This window comes from Scardinius erythrophthalmus (assembly GCF_964197995.2).
Source record: "Scardinius erythrophthalmus genome assembly, chromosome: 1".
In the NCBI taxonomy this organism is placed as follows: Eukaryota; Metazoa; Chordata; class Actinopteri; order Cypriniformes; family Leuciscidae; genus Scardinius; species Scardinius erythrophthalmus.
Genome location: NC_138221.1, coordinates 25,965,322 through 25,993,185, shown reverse-complemented (window position 1 = coordinate 25,993,185; position 27,864 = coordinate 25,965,322). Strand labels below are relative to the sequence as shown.

At 37.9% G+C, this 27,864-nt stretch overlaps 1 protein-coding gene across 1 annotated transcript in view; it reads left to right on the top strand.

The window, feature by feature from the left end:
* LOC308697563 (von Willebrand factor A domain-containing protein 7-like) overlaps window positions 1–26,783 on the top strand; it is a 91,416-nt gene extending 64,633 nt beyond the window's left edge. Inside the window, exons 7-11 of the mRNA XM_081376889.1 lie at window positions 5,610–5,888; window positions 10,005–10,095; window positions 10,500–10,601; window positions 23,904–24,081; window positions 26,611–26,783. Coding sequence (XP_081233015.1) covers window positions 5,610–5,888; window positions 10,005–10,095; window positions 10,500–10,601; window positions 23,904–24,081; window positions 26,611–26,650 — 690 coding nt within the window. The 3' untranslated portion in view covers window positions 26,651–26,783. The remainder of the gene's footprint in view (window positions 1–5,609; window positions 5,889–10,004; window positions 10,096–10,499; window positions 10,602–23,903; window positions 24,082–26,610) is intronic.
* Window positions 26,784–27,864: the final 1,081 nt, after the last annotated feature.

Sequence of the window (27,864 nt, the reverse complement as noted above, 5' to 3'; positions counted from 1 at the left end):
TGGTCAAGAGCCCAACTAAAGCAAACACAAATCGCCATAATGGTAACTTACAATTTGATATTTTTCTCCTTCAGTGATTCTGCTTGTTATCATCAGGTGTCTTCAATAATGCTCAATCATCACTAAATTAATGACTTGACTTGACTTGCTTTTCACAAAATTGACTTGGACTTGCTTGAGACTTGAAGGTTAAGACTTGAGACTTGTGACTTGTTCATGTGACTTACTCCCACCTCTGCTAAATACAATTGACTTGAATACTATACTTACCATTAATGCTATGTGCTGGCAGAGTTGTATAGTCCAGGGGTCAGAAAGTAGAAGTCTTGCCATCTGTTTATTCCACCCATGAACTCAGTCAGCTGATTTCACTAATTAGTTCTCGCTCCTGACTGAAAAACTGTTAATTAGCAAATCCAGGTGATTGGAGCAAAATACTGAGGAGGACTTTTACTTGCTGAACCTGGACTTTACACCTCTGCATAGTAATGCCAAATGTCAGCCAAGAGCAAGACTTTACACCTCTGAAGAGAACAGAAAAAGAGCCGAGCAGAAACACAAGACCTACAACTGACTTCAGACACAGCCTCAGATGAAATCAACTGAAGAGAAAAGAAGACATTAAATCTGTGAAGATCTCAGCAGAGGAGGATTAAACAACTCCACAAACAGCATTACCAGCTTCACTTATTACTAACCAGACTGACTTTATTTCTGTCAGACGTCTACTAACGTTTTATTGAGAATTAACAGATGTTTAACTCTGTTTCATTTAAAGTCACCATAACAGTGGTTAGTGTTTCCATTAGTTGGGATCTTAACTCTTATTATACCTTTTGTTTTGTTTGGCTGCTGTGACAGTGTGTTTGTCAGACACATTTGCAGTAGCAAAGAAAGCTAAAGTAAAACGAGATCAGGTGATGACGGTTTTACTGCTGTCTGTTGAATCTAACAACTGTGTTGTTCCATTAATGTTCACATCACAAACCCTGTGTTTCGGCGCCACATCGCATGTAGTTAAGTCACGGTATAAAGCAAACACTGATCTCCATCATGGTAATTTCAAACCAAACATTTTCAATTAAACATCTCAATAACAACTTCTGTAGATGTATGACAGAAATAAAGTCATACTGGTTAATAATAAGTGTAATAATGTCTAATAGCTGGAAGTCAGTTGTAGTTCTTGTGTTTCTCTATTTTCTGTTCTTGTGTTCCTCTTTCCTTCAGTGATTCTGCTTGTTAACAGCAGGTGTTCATCACTAATGCTCAACAATCACTTACATATTCTCTTAATTATCTCACTGCAACACTGTGTCAATGTTACTTTTTACTCTTTGTAGAGTGGATTTTCCTGTGGGGTACTGTAAAATTTCATTTTTTGGGGTCACCGTTGTGCAGAAGAGTAGAGCCTGTGCTTCAGTCCAGGAGAAGATCTACAAACATTGATGATACATGATGCTTTATTTAACAGGCGGTGATTGTATAGTTGCTGGTCTAGTGGAAATCTTTTTAAATACAATATTTTTTTAGTGGTCTCAAATGAAATAAGTTCACAGTAATACTTTGCTCACATTATTTGTGCATTATAAATTTTAGTTAATACATTTAAATGACAGTCGGTCAATTTAAGGCAGTCGGTTTCTGCAAGTGAAATTAGTTAACTCGAGTTTTAATTTAGTATTTTTTACAGTAACATACTGTAAATTTTAACATCCTTAGAATACAGTAAAGAACTGTACAATTAACTAGTGGTGGCAGTCTGACACTAAAGCTTTGAAACATTCTTCAAACCATTAACTAGAATTCCATTTGAACTACTGCTCTGAAAGTTGCTTTGGTACGGAAAAATCACGTGACATATGATGTCCGAAATAGCAACTGCTTCATTCTCTGAATGAATCACCTGAGTGGTTTGCAGCGCCACCGCCACACGCGAAACAGTCAGTGCTGCCACTGCAACTGGCACCACCTTGTTTCGAGTCTGAATTGTAGCGTGCTCAAAGCATACAAACTTTAAAGGAGCTGTATGTAAGAAATGTATTTCAATTAATCATAAAATGGCCCTGATATGTCACTAGACATTAAGAAATCATGTTCATTTCAAATACTTATATCACTGACAACAGTAGTCCGGCCAGGATATTGACATTTAAAAGTGAAGTTGCAGCCCTCAACTGATGTTGATGTCAGACATGGGGACTTGTGACTTGGTGACTTGGACTCGAGTCGACTCGAGTCGCTATTTTTATGACTTGTGACTTGACTTGACAAAAAATAAAATACTTGAGACTTGACTCGGACTTGGAAGTTAAAGACTCGGGACTTGACTTGACTTGAGACACGATGACTTGAATGACTTGAGTGTTAATCACATCATGTTTTCAAGTTTGAATATAAAATATATAAATTATTTTAAAAAATAAAGTTGATTACCCAGCTGGAGCGCAGGCTGAGAATAGCGTTGTCATGACTGGATCACGACACTATCATCAGTCGCGCCCTCTCGTACCTCGCACACCACGCCCACTCAGATCAGATATCACATCAACATGTCAGCCGGAGGGGTACTGACTCCGAGGGTCATCGCTTTCGGCTTCAAGAATTATTCACAAGATGGCAAAAGATGAACAGCGCTTTGCAAGACATGCAACATTAACATCGCGGATAGCCAGACAGAGCTGCCAACTCACGCATTCACCGTGAGACACACGCGACACTTTTCACATGCTCTCACGTCGCCACACGTTCATTTTCTCACGCACAGAAAAATCGCGACGCAAGAGGAGGTTACATATGATATAAAAAAAATCTCAGCTCTCAGATTATGTCACTTTTATTACGAAATTCAAACAATAAATACCGTTTTGGCGCTTGTAAATGTGACGCGACAGATCCCTAGCGGCAGGTGAACCGATCATCTCTAAAAATAAACACGAATGAACAATGTTGAAAGATACAGTAGGCCTACAACTTACCGAAATGTATATTCCTCATACATAATATCGACCAATCAATCAAACAAATGGTTTAATAAAACAGCTGGAGAACAATTATGTCACATAACATTTACCCCAGGAAAGCCATTTGATGACCATAATATGGCTATAGCACGTTAGTTGGCTAGAAAAAAAGTATTTTGCTAAATATGTGTACTATTACATATTTATTATATTTTTACTTATCATTAAATAAAGTTGTTATTATAATAAAAAACGCATTATCTCTCTCTGTATATTTACAGCATTAGGTGAGTTGTTTTTTTCTTGAGAAAAATTAATGCCTATCTTGTGTAGCCTACCTAATATTTATCCAAATGAGTCAATATTAAATCAGATTACAATAATTGAATTGAAATAATAAAAAAGCGTAGCTTACCAGAAATTGTACCATGTAAACATTGTAACATGTTGTCACTAAACCGAATACAATTCAGTTTAGTTACTAAAATGTTTTGACAATCACAATACACTTATTGTAAACACAGTTTACATACAACATTAAACTTTGTTACATTTTAAACACTGTTGGCAGAAGTGAAAAATAAATAATTTTATGAAGTAACAATTTTGTTTGATTCCATGATGTATTTTACTGAACATGAGTATTTACAATGCAACTCCAAATTATTGTAATTTATTGACAGTTACCCATATCTGGTCTTTACACTTTATTAAGATCAGATTCTGCAGGTAAAATTACAATAATAATGTGACTTGACTTGGACTTGACTTGACCTACTACAGGACTTGACTTGACTTGACTTGACATAGCCTGTGACTTGACTTGACTTGACTTGCCCAAGAAAAAAATACTTGGGACTTACTTGAGACTTGAAGGTTAAGACTTGAGACTTACTTGAGACTTGCACATGTGTGACTTGGTCCCATCTCTGGTTGATGTTGTCATCTTGTGTTTTGGCCTGAAGCGCCACCCTCCACCTAGGGCTGTGCGATTAGGGCTGTGCGATATATATCGTGAGATTGTTATGCGCATCTCGTCAGTAAAGCCGGTTCCTTGATTAGTAGTAAATCGCCATCACCTGCTTTCAGATGGAGCGGCATTTACTACACAGAGCCGTAGTTAACTGACAAGCTGAGCCATATCGCATTAATATCGCGGACGTATCGCCAGCGATATTTAATGCGATATGGCTCAGCTTGTCAGTTAACTACGGCTCTTTGTACACAGCAAAAACTCCAGTGTTAAATTAACACTCCTGGGAGTGTATGAGTCCACACTCAAGAGTGTTTAAGTCAATGATATAATTAAGTGATTAATTTAGTGATGCTTGAGCATTATTGAAGACACCTGATGTTAACAAGCAGAATCACTGAAGGAGAAAATCTCAAATTGTAAGCCACCGTTATGACGATCAATGGTTGCTTTAGTTGGACTCTTGACCCATATATTATTAACTTTAGATTTTGTTTGTCTGTTGTTTCTGAATTATAATCACCAGTTGAACAAAGAAAAAAGTGATCTGATGGTGTTGGTTATATTATGACAATCATCATTTGAACTTGATCACTGAACTCATTAAAATCCTTCTTTCTGACTTCGATTTATGTTGTTGGTTACAGCATAACTGTGAATCTGCATAAATGCCCAGCTTTTTTTATATAATATAAAGGATTTCTTAAAAGTTGTTTAAAAAAAAAAATCATTATTTTAGGCACACACAGATGTCAAGATTCAGTCTATGCATCTCAACAATGGTGACGAGCAGAATATTCAATTAGGAAAAGTAAATTACATAGACAATTCAGATCATAATTTATTCATACCGCAATGCATGATGGGAGCCATTAATGAGTTGTGATTGGTGGCAGCCACTGCAACATGCTTTATTATTGTCACCATTGTTGAGATTCACAGGCTGATTATTGATGTCTGTGTTTTAAAGGAATTTATTTGAATGTCTTTTGATCAGAACAAGGTTTATTAAATTTTTAGAGTTATAAGTAAAGTACTGATAATCAAAGGCTGAAGAATCACTAAACTGCTGCTAACAAGTTAAACCAAACTATCTCAATAAGTTTCCTTTTTCAGATCACAGCATGATTATGTCAAAACATAACCAACACTATAAGATAACATTTTACTTTGTTCATTTAACTGTTATAAATCAATAAAAGCAGACAAACAACAGTAAATATTAAAGTAAACATATAATGGTCAAGAGCCCAACTAAAGCAAACACCCATCACCTTAATGGTAACTTACAATTTGTGATTTTCTTCTTCAGTGATTCTGCTTGTTAACATCAGGTGTCTTCAATAATGCTCAATCATCACTCAATTAATCACTTAATTATCTCCTCAGCCCTAAATGCCGCTCCATCTGAAAGCAGGTGATGGAGATTTACTACTAATCAAGGAACCGGCTTTACTGACGAGATGCGCATAACAATATCGTGCGATATATCGCCCAGCCCTACTCAGAATGCATTGTTTTCTATGGTATATTACTGTTTTAATTTAAAATGGTATGTTACTCACAGAATTTTATTTTTTTTACAGCAAAGGTTAACAGTGTATAATAAACCATATGGACATTCATCATACTAAGAATGTGTGTTTGTGTTTGTTTTACTTTGTTTAACACAGCCACAATCACTGGACTCACAGACACTGGCAGAGGCCTGCAAGCGAAAAGATTTAGCAAGTAACTTTGAAACGGGCATAAGAGCGATCTCAAATTACAATGTGATGAGAGATATAGCAAATCTTTTTGGTAATCATCCGGAAGAACATTTTGACAATGAAAAATTTGAAGAGGGAAAACAATCAATAACCAGACGAATGAAGGCTATCACAGAATACATAGAAAAAGAGAGATTTGATGAAGCAAGAAAGGAGCTTGGGAAAGTCCTCCACACTTTACAGGTGAGCGAACGCTTCATCATTGCTCTGAATGAGAATCATGCAAATGTGATCTATAGATGATAGATAATTAATTAATTAATGTGTTATGAGACATATGACCTACACATTTCTGTTAAACCAGAGTCATGATGATTAATACTAAATCAATCATTGTCTGGTTTCACAGACAAGGCTTACGCTAGTCCCAGACTAAAATGCATGTTTGAGCTGTTTTAACTGAAATCAACTTGCACTGACATACTTTAAAATATGTCAGTGTCATTGTTTTGTCTCAAGTTGTACATCCCAGCGGGCACCTTGATGTCAAAATGACGTCAAAAAATAGGTCAAAAATGAAAGTCGTATTGACGTCAAAGTATTGATGTCAATTTGATGTCAAGATTTTGACCTCTGCTGATGTCATTTTGCCAAACAAAAAGGTGAAATGCATGGCCGTACACTTATTACCAGCTTTGCTTAAAACTAACCAGATTTACTGTATTTAACTTCCGGTTTAATGAAATCAAAATCATAAATATTTTTGTATTTTAAAGTCACCATGATGGTGGTTAGCGTTTGCGTAACCACCATCATGGTGACTTTAAAATACAAAATATGATTTCATTAAACTGTAAATTAAATAAAGTAAATCTGGTGTTATTGATTTACAAGTTAAATGAACAAAGTAAAATGTTATCTTATAGTGTTGGTTATGTTTTGCCACAATCATGCTGTGATCTGAAAAAGAAAACTTATTGAGTTTGATTTAACTTGTTAGCAGCAGTTTAGTGATTCTTCAGCCTATGATTATCAGTACTTTACTTATAATTCAAAATATTTAATAAACATTGTTCTGATCAAAAGACATTCAGATAAATTCATTAGAAACACAGACATCAATAATCAGCCTGTGAATCTCAACAATGGTGACAATAATAAAGCATGATGCAGTGGCTGCCACCAATCACAACTCATTAATGGCTCCCATCATGCATTGCGGTATGAATAAATTATGATCTGAATTGTCTATGTAATTTACTTTTCCTAATTGAATATTCTGCTCCTCACCATTGTTGAGATGCATAGACTGAATCTTGACATCTGTGTGTACCTAAAAGAATGATTTTTTTTTTAAAACAACTTTTAAGAAATCCTTTATATTATATAAAAAAAATTCTGGGCATTTATGCAGATTCACTAACCAACAACATAAATCGAAGTCAGAAAGAAGAATTTTAATGAGTTCAGTGACATCTGTGTGTGCCATCACACGATTCATTTTCTCTCTGATTTCCTAGCCATAATCAACATGTCTTATAAACACAGAGTTACAGCAGGCAGAGAAAAACTAATGTCAGAAAGTCAAGGGTCAAGAGCCCAACTAAAGCAGTCACTGATCTCCATCATGGTGACTTCAAATGAAACAATAAATCATCAACATCTAAACCTCTGTTAATTGTCAAACAGAACTGTAGACGTCTGACAGAAATAAAGTCAGTCTGGTTAGTAATAAGTGAAGCTGGTAATGCTGTTTGTGGAGTTGTTTAATCCTCCTCTGCTGAGATCTTCACAGATGTAATGTTTTTTTATCTTCAGTTGATTTCATCTAAGGCTGTGGCTGAAGTCAGTTGTAGTTCTTGTGTTTCTGCTCGTCTCTTTTTTCTGTTCCTGTTGTTTCTCTAAATGGACACTCCCAGAATTCCCTGTGTGACACTTCACATTTGATGCTATTTCATTTAAATAATTATGTTTCTTCTTGGTTTTTGTTATCAGTTTTATACATTTGGGGTTTATATTACATCATATATTGTTTAATGAATGTTTACAGCTGATGTTTTTTTTTTACCACACATTTAAATCCTGCTGAAGGGTTTTTTTTTTTTTTCAAAGTAAGGTTGCTACCATATTTTTTACGGTAAAATACTGGCAACCAAGCTGACGTTTTTTACCGTAAATTTCACAGGTTTTTTTTACATTGTCTTTTTTTGCCCGTAAATTTAAATCCCGTAAAACATAAACGGTTGCTACCTTATTTTTTACGGTAAAATACTGGCAACCACAGCTGCCGGTTTTTTATCGTAAATTTCACAGGGTTTTTTTAACAGTGTACATTGCAAATATACTAACAAAATTTTTACTATCTTTAAATATATTAAAAGTATATTAGCATCACGCTTTTACCTATTTTCACAATACAACTTTTAACACACTTTAAAATAATTGTACTTTAGTATATTTTGTATATTTTCTCACTGACCTTTCCAGATCCCCCAGGAAGTAAAGTGACCTGCGCATGCGTTTTAGCTGATTATGATGTATTTAAATAAAACACATGTAAGGGATGATAGTGTTGATGATTTACCTTGGATACGAGCGAGAGTGAGCCTGCAGTGTATTCGCGCATACACTGTTAACCTTTGCTGTAAAAAAAGGTCAAATTCTGACAATATCATATAATCAGGACAACAAATTAATGGAAATCCACTGTCTCCTCAAAAGAGTCTGTTTGAAAGCCGCCTTATGCGACACACTGACAGTAAACCTGTGTTGTTCACTCAGCTGCGCATAATAGCAACGAATTAATAAAAAACACAATATATATTGACCCGCATTCTGTTTTCTATCATGCGCCGTGCACGTTTGCGATGACGTAATATGCACGCAAACGCACTAGGGTTCGATAGAATGAAGTTGAGTGTGAAGCCCAAGGGGGTAATACAGCACCCGGAAAGCGTACCTTCCCTGGGCGCCGCCATTGATTAGCAGACCATCACCTGCTGTTAGCATTCCATTGACTCCCATTCATTTTGGCATCACTTTGACAGCAAATAACTTTACATCTGAGGCATTTAAAGACTCCATTTGTCCATTGTTTATTTCTAAAGAAACACGACAATGTATAAAAGGCTCCATTACCTTGTATCTTACGTTATGGCCCCATAGAAGCAGTTTTTGTAAAAATAGGCTAACAATTGCGTCATAACCACGCGACTCTCTGTCGCACAGTAGAGAAATTACCGTATAGACAGGAGCAGAATCTTGCATGCAATCGGGGGGACGTGGAGCCATAAAGTCAAGGGAGAAGCCCATAAAGTTTCTCCTGCTCCTGGACAGCTCTTACTCACACTCCCCGTCTCTGCAAGTTTCGGAAGGGAATGATTCAGATTTCTCTTGGCACAGCTACTAGAAGACAGACAGGTTGCTCACGTCACATATACGTTGTCAAGCTCAGTTTGAGGCTGCGCAGTACGCTCAGCCATCAGGAAGTGGGTCACTGTGTCCATTTCTTATACTGTCTATGGCGAAACCATACCAACGCTGCGGGGGGTGCCGGGAACAATCGCGCCCGGGCTCGGACCGCAGCAAACGAGCACAGTGTGAAAGCACCCTAAATACACTTAAAGTTATGCTTTACTACAATTTAATTGCAGCTAAAATATACTTAATACAAAATTAGTCGTTTCAAAATAGCACACTTCAAGTTAACTAATCATTAACACACTTGAAGTACACTGATAATTAGTCTGGCTTTAAGTATAGCATTTTATTTTATTTTTTCACCAGGGTGATTCTCTCTCTGTACTTTTTTACCTCCATTTCTGCTTAAAAAAGCGGACCCCGCACAGCTCGCGTATCATATCTTAACGAGAGTGCAAAGTAGTGCCTGTCTGGCTGGTGGAAAAATAACGTTATGCTCATATTTTAGAGAATGTAGTTAATATTTACGTTATTAATGATTTATTATCCACAGCACCCGCGGATATAACCGCAATCCGCACATCACTACCCCCAGGGCACAGTTGCCACCTTGTGGATAAACAAATTACTGCAAAAAAATTCAATTTGCATGTGCGACCTGTGCTTACAAAGTACGCGTGGTTACAAACATCTGGCAGTGTGTGCATACTCTTCTGATGATGAAATTCGCACCACGTGCACTGTATGCTGACCCTCGTGAATGCGTAAAAAGTGAAGTAGGCTATACTTTGGCCTCAAGGCATGTTTATAAAAGTTACTTAAATGTCCTAATTGAACTTAGTCCTATGATCCTTGCTTAATCTAAACCCTGTCTGTGAAACCGAACCTATATCAGATAAATGGCTGACTAACTCAAAAGTGTGTTGTTTGGTAAATAAGGATTTCTACAGCCACAGTAACTGGATTGAGCTGGGAAACACAGAACCCCTTACTGCCCTGATCAATGAAAATAGCATATCCAACACTGCAGGTAAGTGTGTGTGTGTGTGTGTGTGTGTGTGTGTACTGGTAAACTATGTCCTACGTTATGGGGACAAATATGACAATATCACAGCTTAACAGCTTATAAATCATACTAGGTGTTTTTGGAAAATGTAAAAATGCAGAAAGGTTTGAGTGATGGGTAGATTTATGGGTCGGGTTAGTGTAAGGGGAGAGAATATGCAGTTTGTACAGTGTAAAAAGTCTATGGAATGTCCCCATAAAAGATAGCGAAACTGTGTGTTTGTGTGTGTTTGTGTGTGTGTGTGTGTGTGTGTGTGTGTGTGTGTGTGTGTGTGTGTGTGTGTGTGTGTGTGTGTGTGTGTGTGTGTGCGCGTGCGTGTGCGCTTATGAAACATGTAATGCAATAAAACATTTTCATCTTTCTTCCAGGTAAGAATTATGAGACATGTGATGGCTCTTCCAGTGAAACATCTGCAAATATTAAGGGAACTTTTCTGACATCAGGATACGTTAGAAGATCCAGACCAAAGGGTAAGACTTTTGATCACAGATTACAGATGGGTATAGATTTAAGTGAAATTTACTGTATGAATCATAATATAAATTTACAATCAAAGGTTTGCACACTTTATGGTGATCTAGTACGCTTCATAGTAAAGTCAAGAAAACTGTGAAGCAACACAAGTCTGAGAATAGCTTAGTGAAACAAAACTAAAAAAAACATTTTTTTTTTTTTGCCCAAAAACTGGATTGAGACTGGAGTAAGTCTCAAGAAGATGGCTATAGGTTGATAAGCCATTCATAAACAGTAACCAACTAATCATGGATTAATTCATAATAAATAAATTAATCATGCATAATGTCATAAAATAACAACCATGAAAGAACAATTTCTCACACATATCTCTTGTCATAAACAATATACAGCTAAGAAAACAGCACCATAATCCAAGTTGACTCCAAGCAGTTTGTAATGTGCTCCAAATCACTGGTTTGAAACAAATTATTCCACAAAGGTATCAAAGTGTTTTGAAAGTGTACAGTAAATTCCCCGGTGTTAAATTAACAATGCTCAGTGTTTATATGGGAACCACCAGCAGGGTGTTAAAAGTTATGGGTGTTAACATTATTTAAAAGTTAATAAGATAATTAAAGGGATGGTTCGGAGTAAAATCCACCTAGGGTCCTTTGCACCATGACCTCGAGCCAAACACCCCCATAGAAGCTTTTTTTCCCTTAGTCGAACATTATTAGAGCTGGCTTAGTGCAGGCGCTAATGGATCCAAGGATGTATCTCGTAAATTACCCCACCAATAATGCCCAGAATGGTACCAAACTTATACAGTAGTACAAATAGATTCTATACTCATAAAACAAAGCATTGGAAAGTTTGTAAGTACATCAGGAGTTTATTTAAATAACACTTGCCTGATGGCTTATGCTACCGCTAACCCCGCACGTCGAGGTCACTTCTGTGATTTGGGAAAAGCCTGTAAAAATCCTGGCAGAAAGCGATGTAGTCATAAAGTAAAATAACTCACACTCAGACATTCTGAATTTTGATTTTTAAAATATATTATGGGAAATAATATCTTTAGACGCACACAGATATCAAGAATCAACATATGATCATCAACAATAGTGACATGCATTGCGGCATGAAGCATTTCACCATTGTTGAGATTCATACGCTGATTCTTGATGTCTGTGTGCGTCTAAAGATATTATTTCCCATAATATATTTTAAAAATCAAAATTCAGAATGTCTGAGTGTGAGTTATTTTACGTTATGATGCTGAAAACTATTATGATGTTTTAATCATAACATAATTGATCATCTTTGTTTCTGGTTTGCAACAAATTGTGTTTTCATAAATATTATTACAAAGATAACATTAACCCTCTGGGGTCTAAGGTGTTTTTGGGGTCCTTGAGATGTTTTGACATGCCCTGAACAAATTAATGGCAAAGGTGCAATTACACTCTATTTAGCACAAACAGGGCTACCATAATATGTACCATAATATGTGAGAAACATGTATGTACATGTTTGTATTTTTGAGAGAATAATAATAATTTATGCATGAAGTTTTTGCCTAGAGTTTTAAGTTAAATTTATAAGCTAATTAGTAAATAACTGTTATGGGCCAGCTAACGTTAGCTAAAAGACAACAAGCCTTGTTAATAGCAGGTGATCGTTAGCTAGTAGAAGTTACTAATTATTGTGTATTTTATAAATTAATATGGTTAAACATGATGTAGGCTATAACCTATCGTCAAAGGTTGTACTGTACTTGGACTTGATTGAACTTGGTTTAAAATGGTGCGTTCACTGTATAAGAGTGAGTGACGTAGCGCCGCTTAGGAGGTGCCTGCACCATCAGCCAATGAATTGGTGAGATTCTATACGGGTTCAGACAATCAGCACATGCCTTCACGTGGCAGCCCTGTTTTTAATTATTTAATTAATTTAATTAATGTAATTAATTTATTCTTTATTGTAATCAAAATAATGGTTATGAACCACAGAAACCACCAACACTAGGCAAAACGATATGAGAAAGGAGAAATATGCAATTACTTAAAGGAACACTCCACCGTTTTTTGAAATGGGGCTTATTCACTTTCTTTCCTACATTTAGATAGGTGGGCAAATGCATTTTTGTCTCAGTGCATGCATTGTTTTAGTTTGACAGGGTCGGCGCTAGCTTAGCTTAGCATAATGAATGGAATCCTTTGTTGCCAGCTAGCATGTCCTGAGTAAAATCAAATCAAATCAAGTATATTTGTATAGCGCTTTTCACAATACAGATTGTATCAAAGCAGCTTCACAGTATTAAAATAAAATAATACAACAAAGTTTGTTTCTAGTGGAATTTATTGATTGATAGAATAAAATTAAATATCCCCAAAATATCCCCAACTGAGCAAGCCAAAGGCAACAGTGGCAAGGAACCGAAAAAACTCCATCAAGTGACCTAATGGTGTCCTAAAACTCCATCAGGTGACCTAATGGAGAAAAAAAAAACCTTGGGAGAACCCAGGCTCAGTCGGGGGCCAGTTCTCCTCTGGCATTTATGAACTAGAGGCCGGATTGTAGTTTGAAACTGTGAGATTAACAATATTATATGAATGCCTGGCTGAAAAGATGCGTCTTTAATCTAGTTTTAAACTGGGAGAGTGAGTCCGAGCAACGAACAGTATCAGGAAGGCTATTCCAGAGTTTCGGAGCCAAATGTGAAAATGCTCTCCCTCCTTTGGTTGATCTGGATATCCTAGGTATGACCAAAAGCCTTGAATTTATTGATCTTAAAGAGCGCGATGGATTATAGGGTGATAGAAGATCCGTTAAATAGACTGGAGCTAAGCCGTTTAGGGCTTTATAAGTCAGTAGCAATACCTTATAATTAATACGGAACTTTATAGGTAGCCAATGCAGTGATGATAAAATCGGTGTTATATAATCATATTTTCTTGATCTAGTAAGAACTCTAGCAGCTGCATTTTGGACTAACTGTAGCTTGTTTATTGAGAATGCAGGACAACCGGCTAATAAAGCATTACAGTAATCTAGTCTCGAGGTCATGAATGCATGAACTAACTTTTCTGCATCAGAAACTGATAGCATATTACGTAGCTTAGCAATGTTTCTAAGGTGGAAAAAGGCTGTTTTTGTAACATACGAAATATGATTTTCAAAAGACAGGTTACAATCGAGTATAACACCCAGGTCTTTTACTGTAGAGGATAAAGTAACAGGACATCCTACGATGTCAAAGTTGTATTGTGAGAGGCTCTGTGGGCGTTTTTTTGAACCGATAAGTATTACCTCTGTCTTGTCTGGATTTAATAAAAGAAAATTACGCGTCATCCAATCTTTTATATCTTTAACACACTCTGTCAATTTGGATAATTTAGCATTTTCATCCGGCCGTGATGAAATATATATTTGAGTGTCATCAGCATAACAATGGAAACTAATTCCATGTTTCCTTATAATATTTCCAAGTGGCATCATATATATTGAGAATAATAGAGGGCCCAACACAGATCCCTGCGGCACTCCATAGTTTACTGGAATTATGATCGATTTTTCTCCATTTAAATAGACAAAATGGTAGCGGTCAGATAAGTATGATCTAAACCAGCTTAATGCTTGTCCTTGAACACCAGTATAATTTTGTAGTCGATCTAAGAGTATTGTATGATCTATAGTATCGAACGCAGCACTTAGTTTCGAATGCGCATGCGTCGCGTCTGAACGCGTTGTTGTCTTTGGAGCTCCATCGATTGATTTATAATTCTTGATTTCTCTTTAAAACTCACTTACAACGAACATTTTCTATTTTTCCTCACCTCATAGTTACAACGCGGACTGTTGAGCAGACGCGTCTCAAGCCTAGTGATCCAACGCTGGATACTGGTTACGTCCGTGGATCACAGCTGAACGCGTCTTCTCCGCACTCATTTATAAACAAACATTTTTTTTCGCCTATCGTGCGTCTACTCCACACCCGTACCACTAAAAAGATGGATTATATCCAAGACTTAAGCCATAAATTAGTATTAATATTGATAGCATCACTGGTAGCGTCGTTGCTAACTTAACTTACTGTCCATCTGTTAAAATGGCGAATATATCAGATGTAAGTAGTCTACCTTTTGGTGCAGGTGAGGATACATTTGAGCTACACGCGTTGCAGTCTGAGCAGGAAGCTGTTGAGAAACAGATCCACGACCTTTTAGTGAGAAAAGCCGAGCTGATAGACCGGCGGTTAGCTCTTGAAACATCACGCGCCGATGCAATTGCACACAAATCAGTGATCAACGTTACTAACCCGCTGACTCCGACCTCGTCTACTCCGTGCGTTACTAAGCATCGGTCACGAGCGTCGAGGCCGCGATCAGCTATGGTCTCGTTTACGCCGGCTCCAACATGCCACCACGAAGCCTGGATATTTCCGCAGCGGAAGACGCGAGTCAGGTCTAGACCAAGAAAACTCTCTCCGGCCCTCCCGGTTTTCGACATATCCACACAAATCCGCTTCTCCCCTCTTCGCGAAACAGAACGCGATGCTGTGATCATCGGTGATTCCATCGTTCGACACGTACAAGCTACGTTAAATAAAAGTAAGGTGCATAGTCACTGCTTTCCTGGTGCTCGTGTTTCTGAAATCGCTGCTCACGTTCCCGAGATTCTGAACGAGCGCGTCGGAACTGTGGTCCTGCACGCGGGAGGGGCCGACATCAGGCTGCGACAGACAGAGGTTCTGAAGAAAGACTTCAGGAATCTGATCGATACGGTACGCAGCACATCGCCTGATATAACGATCATTGTGTCAGGACCGCTTCCCACGTACCGACTAGGTCATGAAAAGTTTAGTAGATTATTCGCGCTAAATGAATGGTTAATATCATGGTGCAATGAGCAGAAACTGCTCTTTGTAAATAATTGGAATCTGTTTTGGGAGCGTCCTAGGCTTTACCGTGCTGATGGCTTACACCCAAGCAGATTCGGATCAGATCTTCTGTCAGATAACATCTCCAAAATGTTAAATACCTTTTGACTAGTAACCAAAAGTTCAAATCATAGTCTCTGCTGCACCAAATTAACTGATATAAATAGTGTAGAACATTGCATAGAAACTGTGTCTATTCCTCGTTTAGTGAGATCAAATAATAAATCTACTGCAGGATCTAGAAAAAATCTAATTGTTATTAAACCAGAAAATGTTGCTATTAGTAACCAAAAACAATTTCTAAAGCTAGGTCTTCTAAACATTAGATCACTCACACCTAAGGCAGTTATTGTAAATGAAATAGTCACGGATAATAACTTCGATGTACTTTGCCTTACTGAAACTTGGCTTAAACCTAATGACTATTTCGGTCTAAATGAGTCTACTCCATTAGGATACTCCTATAAGCACGAACCCCGTCTGATTGGTCGTGGCGGCGGTGTTGCAGCGGTCTATAGAGATATTCTCAATGTTACTCAGAAAACGGGTTATAAGTTTATTTCGTTTGAAATACTTGTACTAAATGTTACGCTCTTAGATGTTAGAAAAAAATCCATATTATCTCTAGCCTTGGCTACCGTATATAGACCGCCTGGGCCTTACGTTGATTTCCTAAAAGAGTTTGCAGATTTTCTCTCAGATCTATTGGTCAATGTAGATAAAGCATTAATTGTTGGAGATTTTAACATACACGTAGATAATCCAAATGATGCTTTAGGGGCTGCGTTTATAGATTTATTAAATTCCTTTGGGGTCAAACAAAACGTCACAGGACCAACTCATCGTCTTAATCACACACTCGATTTAATTATATCATATGGAACCGATCCAACCGATATAGATATCATTCCACAAAGTGATGATGTCACTGACCATTACTTGGTAACTTGCATATTACGTACTGCTGTAATATGTCATGCGGCGCCGCGTTTTCGACCAGGCAGAACAATCCTTCCATCCACCATAGATAATTTCTCGAGTTGCTTGTCTGATCTGTCTCAGCTGCTGCCTGAACCCAAACAAACAGATGAACTAGAAGAACTAACTAGCACTATGAGCACCATTCTCTCTAGAACATTGGATGTTGTTGCACCCGTTAGATTAAAAAAGGTTACAGAGAAAATTAAAGCACCATGGTACAATAATACTACGCATGTTCTAAAGAGAGAAACCCGTAATTTGGAGCATAAATGGAAACAAACTAATTTAGAGGTCTTTAGAATCGCGTGGAAAGACAGTATGTCACGTTATAAAAAGGCCCTAAAAGCGGCCAGGGCTGAGCATCTCCGCAAACTAATAGAAAACAACCAAAACAATCCTAGGTTTTTATTTAACACCGTGGCTAGACTAACAAATAAACAGACGTCACCCGAACAAAATATCCCATTACAGTTTAGTAGTAATGATTTCATGAACTTCTTCACTGAGAAAATAGAAAACATCAGGACCACAATTGTAAACGTTCAATCCTCAATCGCACCTTATAATTCAGCCTCAATTTTCCCCCCGCAAGAACAATTACAGTGCTTTACAACTATAGAACAAAAAGAGTTAAATAAACTTATCACTTCATCTAAAACAACAACATGTTTATTAGATCCTATACCAACTAAACTACTGAAAGAAGTGTTACCTGTAGTGGAAGAGCCTCTCCTCAATATTATTAACTCGTCTTTATCTTTAGGTCATGCTCCAAGAACATTTAAACTGGCAATGATAAAACCTTTCATTAAGAAACCACAATTAGACCCGCATAATCTAGCAAATTATAGACCCATTTCAAATCTACCTTTTATGTCTAAAATACTAGAAAAAGTTGTGTCCACTCAACTGGGCTCTTTCTTGCAAGAAAATGATATCTATGAAAAGTTTCAGTCAGGATTCAGGCCGCATCATAGCACTGAAACTGCGCTCGTTAAAATCACAAATGATTTACTTTTAGCTTCTGACCAAGGCTGTATCTCAATACTAGTTTTACTTGATCTAAGTGCTGCGTTCGATACTATAGATCATACAATACTCTTAGATCGACTACAAAATTATACTGGTGTTCAAGGACAAGCATTAAGCTGGTTTAGATCATACTTATCAGACCGCTACCATTTTGTCTATTTAAATGGAGAAAAATCGATCATAATTCCAGTAAACTATGGAGTGCCGCAGGGATCTGTGTTGGGCCCTCTGTTATTCTCAATATATATGCTGCCACTTGGAAATATTATAAGGAAACATGGAATTAGTTTCCATTGTTATGCTGATGACACTCAAATATATATTTCATCACGGCCGGATGAAAACGCTAAATTATCCAAATTGACAGAGTGTGTTAAAGATATAAAAGATTGGATGACGCGTAATTTTCTTTTATTAAATCCAGACAAGACAGAGGTAATACTTATCGGTTCAAAAAACCGCCCACAGAACCTCTAACAATACAACTTTGACATCGTAGGATGTCCTGTTACTTTATCCTCTACAGTAAAAGACCTGGGTGTTATACTCGACGGTAACCTGTCTTTTGAAAATCATATTTCGTATGTTACAAAAACAGCCTTTTTCCACCTTAGAAACATTGCTAAGCTACGTAATATGCTATCAGTTTCTGATGCAGAAAAGTTAGTTCATGCATTTGTAATAAAAGCAATGCAGCCCGACTACGCCACCCAATTAAAGAGCTGGGACTCTATCAAAGTAACCTTATCTTTTACTTGCAAGTTCTTTTAGTTTGGTGGGAGCAACACAACAGAATTACCCAAACAACAGTTTCAATACAAAAATATATTTATTACAATCTCTGATTACAATGATAAAGGGAAAAGAGCGCGCCGTGCACTCACGCACTCTCTCGCTCAAATTTAAAAGCTGGACATCGGAAAAAACACATTCAAAAGTCCACTGGAAGTCCGTAGTTATAGGCACCCACAGTCCATAAGCGTTTCCTCTAACGCAAGTCCGTCTCGCACCAGGTAGCGGCGTCTATACAGCAGGCCACCTGTCAATCACTCGTGCGCATCAACACAACACTCACACAAACAGAAAAGAAAGAGCCGCCAGTATCTCCACAATAGATAAACAGCATAAACACAACACCACACTAGAAAAACTATCAATCGTGCAATACTCAGTTAAATCACTGCAATTCGTGAATAGATAGTTATGAAAGTGGTATGACTACAGTAGACGGAACTCTTCAATTTAGGTGAGACAGATCTTAACTTCAGACGAGGCAAGGCACACAACTTAACACAAGGCGTCACTCACCAATAAACTGGGAACAGACGAATCTAATTCCCAGTATTGTTAGACAGTGCTCCACAACACCACCGGCCAGGACAGACGAAGCAAAGCTCCGGGCAGCACAGCGGAGAACAACAGCGATCTGTAGCGCAGCAGAGGCGGCAGCAGTCCAGCACAGATGAGGACGGCAGCAATCCCAGCGCAGCAGAGAACGGCAGCAATCACGGCGCAGCAGAGGAAAGACGAAGATACCAGCAGCCAACGGATTATCAGCAGGACCATCAGTCAACAGAACTTCAGCTTCAACACGAGCAGACAATAATCCATGCAACAGTCGGGGCTGGGAAATAAAAACAATCACGGCTACCGTCCAACAATAAAAATGTGGAGAACAGAGCTGCACAACAGAGTTCACGGGATCACAGACACCTGTTTTCAGTTCCTTCGCCTTTTTGAACCGTCTGTGATTTGACATGGCAATTACCAACAGCTGTCCATCTGCTAATCAGCTGTGATCCGGACTCCCCGGGAAATACGGGGGCGTTACCCCACATTCTAAATCATGGTCAACAGTCATAAAATAATAATAATGTGAATAATAAAACGACACCACAACAAAAACACCAAATCAAATAAGAAAAGAAAAACAAAACCGTGCCAAATCCACACGAAACACATAAAATGAAATGGACCATAATCTCTCCATATGACACATTCATGACCTCGAGACTAGATTACTGTAATGCTTTATTAGCCGGTTGTCCTGCATCCTCAATAAACAAGCTACAGTTAGTCCAAAATGCAGCCGCTAGAGTTCTTACTAGATCAAGAAAATATGATCATATAACACCGATTTTATCATCACTTCATTGGCTACCTATAAAGTTCCGTATTAATTATAAGGTATTGCTACTGACTTATAAAGCCCTAAACGGCTTAGCTCCAGTCTATTTAACGGATCTTCTATCACCCTATAATCCATCGCGCTCTTTAAGATCAATAAATTCGAGGCTTTTGGTCATACCTAGGATATCCAGATCAACCAAAGGAGGGAGAGCATTTTCACATTTGGCTCCAAAACTCTGGAATAGCCTTCCTGATACTGTTCGTTGCTCGGACTCACTCTCCCAGTTTAAAACTAGATTAAAGACGCATCTTTTCAGCCAGGCATTCATATAATATTGTTAATCTCACAGTTTCAAACTACAATCCGGCCTCTAGTTCATAAATGCCAGAGGAGAACTGGCCCCCGACTGAGCCTGGGTTCTCCCAAGGATTTTTTTTCTCCATTAGGTCACCTGATGGAGTTTTAGGACACCATTAGGTCACTTGATGGAGTTTTTCGGTTCCTTGCCACTGTTGCCTTTGGCTTGCTCAGTTGGGGATATTTTGGGGATATTTAATTTTATTCTATCAATCAATAAATTCCACTAGAAACAAACTTTGTTGTATTATTTTATTATACTGTGAAGCTCCTTTGATACAATCTGTATTGTGAAAAGCGCTATACAAATATACTTGATTTGATTTGATTTGACTTAGATCAAGTAAAACTAGTATTGAGATACAGCCTTGGTCAGAAGCTAAGAGTAAATCATTTGTGATTTTAACGAGCGCAGTTTCAGTGCTATGATGCGGCCTGAATCCTGACTGAAACTTTTCATAGATATCATTTTCTTGCAAGAAAGAGCCCAGTTGAGTGGACACAACTTTTTCTAGTATTTTAGACATAAAAGGTAGATTTGAAATGGGTCTATAATTTGCTAGATTATTATGATCTAATTGTGGTTTCTTAATGAGAGGTTTTATAACTGCCAGTTTAAATGTTCTTGGAACATGACCTAAAGATAAAGATGAGTTAATAATATTGAGGAGAGGCTCTTCCACTACAGGTAACACTTCCTTCAGTAGTTTAGTTGGTATAGGATCTAATAAACATGTTGTTGTTTTAGATGAAGTGATAAGTTTATTTAACTCTTTTTGTTCTATAGTTGTAAAGCACTGTAATTGTTCTTGCGGGGGGATAATTGAGGCTGAATTATAAGGTGCGATTGAGGATTGAACGTTTACAATTGTGGTCCTGATGTTTTCTATTTTCTCAGTGAAGAAGTTCATGAAATCATTACTACTAAACTGTAACGGGATATTCAGTGTTGGTCAAGTTACTTGGAAAAAGTAATTAGTTACTGATTACTGATTACTTCTCCAAGAAAGTAATCCAGTTACTTTACTGATTACTTATTTTCAAAAGTAATTAGTTACTTTACTAGTTACTTTACTAGTTACTTTTCAAAAACATGATGCACGAAATGAATAAGCTATGTAAAGCCATAGACCTTTCTGCTTAATTCTATTCTTTCTGCATATTCCATCATCTAAAATTTAATCAAATTAAACATTCTTTTTTAAAACTTGTTTTATTAGTTTCAGTATTTTAACTTTATGCACATTGCATCAATGACTCACTCATTAAGATGGTCACCTGCCGCCTCCTACTGGCGGTTTATAAATATTATTTCTATGCACAAATAATATTTCTTATTTGTATATTCAAAAAATATTTTAAATAATCTCGTTACATTATTTAATGCAGTTTATTTGATTGGTAACAGCCCTTTAGCATGTTATTATTCTATTGTAATTTATTGATCAAATTTAAGAATTTTAAATGAAAGATGAAGCAAACGATTAGGGAAAAATGCCCTTTATAAAGGTTAAAATATCATAAATATGCTGATTTATATATGTTAAAGCTGAATGAACTGATGAGAATACTGATTCGGAATAAATTATATTTACAACACACACACAAAAAATAAAAAAAATTCCTGTTCTAACAAATGTTTTTACTCAGACAAGTGAATGACCGACCGAAGGACAAATGCAAAGGCTTAAATGTTGAGCCCTGGTATATATATTTTTTTATTATTATTCATTTATTTACCCATAAACCTGTCTTTAGGAAGCCATAAGTTACAGTGGCAACTGGCAAGAATAACTTTGTGAAACCTTTGGGGGTGGTGGACAGGGTTTAAATTAAGACAGGAGTTTGCCTTAATCTAGTTGATCATGCATTTCTTTTCTTTTATTCCACAGCTGATGTGTGCAGTTTTTTTATTGCTTGCATTAAAATAATTTTCTCTTGTTTTGTTTTTTAATTGCAGTCTTTTTCTTCTGCCATTCATGCTTATGAGCTCCATGCAATCTTAAGCTTTTCTTGGTTCAGCTGCACACAGTCTGTAAAGGTTTTTTGGCAGTTTGCTAAAATAAAAGACCCATTCTAAGAGCTGTTGTCTTTTCTACCTTGGGAAATAATGTTAAACGAACAACTTAAAAAGGCATGACAAATCATAAGACTGACATCACCCACAACGTACCAATGCATTATTCCTCATGAACAAATATAACGTGTTTGCACGTTCATACCAGTTTACCATTACGACATCATTCATGAATAAACATGACGTCTAAACACGGACAAACGGTGCGTGTTGACGCGTCAAAATTCACGCGTTTCGTTTAAAGACTTTTGAACGCGATCGCTTGCCATAGTGTTTACCACTGACTTCGCGGCGCTCATGTCATTTGTCACTCACGAGTCACGGCTCATGTCGCGAGACAGTCTCGCAGTGTAACGCAGTAACGCAGCCTGCTTACAGGAAAGTAACAGTAATCTAATTACTGCTTTTGCAATTGTAATCCCTTACTTTACTCGTTACTTGAAAAAAGTAATCAGATTACAGTAACGCGTTACTTCTAACGCGTTACTGCCCATCACTGGGGATATTTTGTTCGGGTGATGTCTGTTTATTTGTTAGTCTAGCCACGGTGTTAAATAAAAACCTAGGATTGTTTTGGTTGTTTTCTATTAGTTTGCGGAGGTGCTCAGCCCTGGCCGCTTTTAGGGCCTTTTTATAACGTGACATACTGTCTTTCCACGCGATTCTAAAGACCTCTAAATTAGTTTGTTTCCATTTACGCTCTAAAAGTAAAAGTAATATAAAAAAAGTAATATATAAAAGTAATATAAAAAAATAAAAAAAAACACCTAATTACTTCTTGTGGCCTGCGTATTCACAACGAGTACAAATAGCAATGCAGATTAACACTAGGCGATTTCCTAGGCAGATATTGACTTGGGACTATATTAGGGGGAAGCACAGGCGAAGCACTGCTACTTGGGCGCAGAGATATCACGCCCAAGTAGCAGTGCTTCGCCTGTGCTTCCCCCTAATATAGTCCTTAATATATAAGTCAATATCTGCCTAGGAAATCGCCTAGTGTTAATCTGCATCACTATTTGTACTCGTTGTGAATATGTAGGCCACAAGAAGTAATTAAGTGGGGGGGGTTTTTGAGACAAAAATGCATTTGCCCACCTATCTAAATGTAGGAAAGAAGGTGAATAAGCCCTATTACCTTGGCATACCTTGGATTTTATACAATTTGCAAGCATACAAAATTTGTGAAAATTATGGTGTTTCCAACTGTGAACCAATTGTGTAGAATATATATATATATATATATATATATATATATATATATATATATATATATATATATACATATATATATTTCTTTTGTCCTTGCATTCTTTCTTGTGGCTCAGTGACACACCTGAATGAAAGGCTCATTATGATATATCATTCACGCCCCCATGCATATTGCCTTTCCAAACAAAAATTGAAATTTAAATCAATGTATTGTTTTATGTGAATGATTAGGCAGGATGATTTTCAGATCATTTTGAAGCAAAAACTCTAGGCGACAACATCCATTAGTCAAAAGTCTTGTGGACACATTTTTTTTCAATAACCATGCATAAACATTATTCTCTCAAAAATACAAACATGTACACACGTTGCTCACATACTATGGTAGCCCTGTTTGTGCTAAATAGAGTGTAATTACACCTTTGCCATTAATATGTTTATAAGCAACTGAAAATATCACAAATGTCAGGGCATGTCAGAACATCTCAAGGACTCCAAAAACACCTTAGACCCCAGAGGGTTAAAAGAAAATATCCCCTCCATACATAACTTTTGGCTACTGTACCTGACTTTTATTTTGACAGGAAAGTGCAGCCATGGAGGTTTTCCTGATTATCCAGATGGAATAAATAAGGATTACAGTGATTCCAGTCACGGTTCTCTCCATAATCAAGCTGCAGATGTTGCCATTAATGCCAGTGTGCAGCTGCTGGAGAAGATCTGGGGGAGCCTGAAAAAGGACCCAGCTCTCAACTTCTTCAGGTGGAGGATTTATATAGGGGATAAAATAAATCACCATTTAAATGACAAAAATGAACCATCACTAAACTTACTTAAGTTGTAGTAGTGTGATGCTATTTTCTTCTAGAAACAAACGTTGTTGTATTTTTCTTTCCTGTTATCAATCAATGGCGATTGATCCGCAAGTTGGTATCCTTCATGCGGTGGAGCCCTTGCAGGGGTGCATGGTCCAAACAGAGGGTGAATTCCCAACCCAGGACATAGATGGATATGCATTGAATTTCGACACAGCATTCACCTTGCGATAATCCACACAGAATCTTACAGAGCCATCAGTTTAAGGCACTAAAACTATCGGCCTTGCCCAATTGCTGTGGGGTTCTTCTATTGCTCCCATGACTAGCACTGCATCTAATTCACACTGAACCACCTTTTTGTGTGTTCAGGTAAATGATACGGCTGGCTGTGTACCACCACATCTCAATATGGTGCTAAATAAGGTTTGTTTGACCAGGCAGGGGTGAGAACACATCTGCAAATTTTGCTTGCAACCTGGCTACATTAGTGAGCTGCGAGGGCAAGAGGCGATCTCCTCTGGGGCCAGAGCAATAGATTGGACTTTGGTGCTCATTTCTGGCCAAAAATCTTCCTCCCTGCTCACTGCCGTCACCATCACTGACTCTGCTTCACTCCATTTTTTAAGGAGGTTGAGGTGTTATATTTAATGTGCCCCGCTCCTGTACATTCGACTAACCTCATAATCGTGATCGCCAACTCCGTGTGACCTCAAAGGGTGCTACTTGGCGAGTAATTTGGAACTAGACGTGGGGAGCAATACAAGTACTTTATCTCCCAATGAAAATTCACGTAGTCAGGTTCCCCTGTTGTACAGCCGTCTCTGTTTTTCCTGGTACTGTAACAAATTATCCATAGAGAGCCGCACAATTTAGTGTCGTTAGTGTCTTATTGAGACAATTTAGTTGTTTGCCCTTAATGCCCAACTATATGGTTACAGTGAGCCACCTGGAAAGGCATTTTCAGATGGTTTTTTGGTACTAATAATTGGGTTGTATTCTACTTTGTCTGAGCGTCTTGGGTCACTGGATACAACCTGTCTTTTAAAATAGTGAAATATGGACAGGAGAGCACTCAATCTGATTGGAGAAGCTGACCATCGATAGAACAGACCTGTTCAAAAGCATGTTTAGTGTCTCATCCTGAGACTGTTCCAAGAGAATGTCATCTCGCATTGTGAGGATTAGCCTCTCAATAGCGCTATGTTCCCCTTACTCAGGTCCCGTCGGTCCCGGTTCAGCTTCTCCCAACTGTGCGACTGAACCCCTTCCACGCTCTCTCTTAGGCGTGAGTCAACTGCAACCTCCATAGTATGCTTTTGTCCCTGAAATTGAATAACAGCAGACCCCAGTTGTCCCTGCAACACCGGAAGTGGGTCAAGGAATTGACGTGGAGAGAACGGAGGAAAATTAGTTGATGCTGAGCCCGTAATAGTCGACCCGGCCCTCTGGGCATTATTTTCTGGCCAGCTGGAGCTTCTGGAGTCTGATCACAGCACCCTTGTGGTTAGGCTCGAGAAGGGACATTCAGCCTGGATCTAGGGAAAGGAACAGGTCGAGAGGAAGGGTGAGAGGGAGAAATCACAGGAGAGGGGTTCTAGAGAGAGACAGCTAGCAAGCTAGCAAGGCACACCATCATCTGACTCTCCGCCAGTTGTATGGCCAGGTCCAGCGATGTCGGGCTGTGGCACTGGACTCACTCCGCTGTCTTCCTCAAGAGATGCACAATGAATTGCTACAGCATCACCCTGTCGATGATCTGCTCGACATTGCCTCCCCCAGCCAACAGCCATCTGCCATTAAACTTGCGCTGTACGGACTTCCACAAATGTTCAGTTTAGATCAAAGCTATCAGCATCGCTGTTCACAGCGGGCAACTAGTCTCTATACACACGACTCCGCAGTCCAGTCTCTCTCTCTGCCACTTCCTGTTTCTCGGTTGCTTTTATACGGTCTCTCCATGACAATTACTGCAACAAGTCACTTTCCTGTAGCTCAAACAGTAGAGCGTTGCCGCTTGCAACGCCAAGGTCATGGGTTCGATTCCAAGGGAAAGCAAGAACTGATTTAAAATGTAATTGTGTACCTTGAAAATGCAAGGCATTGGATAAAAGCGTCTGCCAAATACATAAATGTAAATGTAACAACACACAGGTGTTTTTTATTTTGCACATTACCTATTTACTCACCAGTCTCCCGACTCTTTCTCCTGCTGCAGACCTTGCTGAACTAAGCTCCCCTCTCCACAGAGTACTTGTACTTGTAAAAACAGTAAAAAAATAAAGTAAAAAAAAAAAAAAACTGGTACAAATTAATGTATTTAGGTTGATTCAGCAATTTCGAATAATATTATAATTTTTAGGTTAACATTTCTTCAGTGATCCTTTACACAGTTCCATTTTATTATTTACATTTAGCATGTTTTACAGACTCGTGATCTGCCAGTAACTGACTGTCTTTGCTTTCTCTCTTTTAGACTGATGGGGCTTCATTCAACAATACCAAATGATGAATAGAAAACTAAAAATTTTCACTATAACTTAGAAGAAAGGTATTTGGATGCAAATGAGAATGAAAATGTAGAACCTTAATGCCAGTGTGCAAACAGCACATTTAATACATGTGCATTAAATAATGTTTTCAAATCTCTATGTGGCTTCCTGTCATCATTATTTTCCTCATGTGATCAGTGGAATCATTTTTTATTTGTCACACAAAATCTGTTTAAATATTACAACAGAATAAGGCCAAGTATATTTTGGTAACAAGACAGTTTAGGAAAATTATATTAAACTTGCTTTCTTGAATGCAAAGGTTATGGATTGAATGTCTATGCAAATATTAAAGACTATATGTCAACAGATCTGAAAGGGTTAGTGTCACGGGCGTGCAACAAGATGAACCCAAGCGCAGACAGTACACAATACAAACGGGATTTATTGATATAAAACAGAAAACAAAACCCACGAGGGGGCAAAACAACACAGGTAACGGGTGACTAGACTGACAAGGCTTAACTATATAAAGACAATAAACTTCACTAACAAAAACTCTAGACAAGGTATTCACAGCAACAACAAGCACAGATACACATTTCACAATGAACCGACAAAGGACAGCAAACACAAGGGGATTAAATAGGGACAAACTAATGAGGGAACAGGTGATAATTTTATGTCTAAAATACTAGAAAAAGTTGTGTCCACTCAACTGGGCTCTTTCTTGCAAGAAAATGATATCTATGAAAAGTTTCAGTCAGGATTCAGGCCGCATCATAGCACTGAAACTGCGCTCGTTAAAATCACAAATGATTTACTCTTAGCCTCTGACCAAGGCTGTATCTCAATACTAGTTTTACTTGATCTAAGTGCTGCGTTCGATACTATAGATCATACAATACTCTTAGATCGACTACAAAATTATATTGGTGTTCAAGGACAAGCATTAAGCTGGTTTAGATCATACTTATCTGACCGCTACCATTTTGTCTATTTAAATGGAGAAAAATCGATCATAATTCCAGTAAACTATGGAGTGCCGCAGGGATCTGTGTTGGGCCCTCTGTTATTCTCAATACCGTAAATTCTCTAATATAGGCCGGGGCCTTTATTTTACTCAAGCGCATCGCGGCCCAGGCCTTTATTGGAAGGAGGCCATAATTAGAGACAGGCCTTTATTTGTATTTGAGCAAAACGGACTACCAGTAGAATGAATAAAAACGAGATTTTGT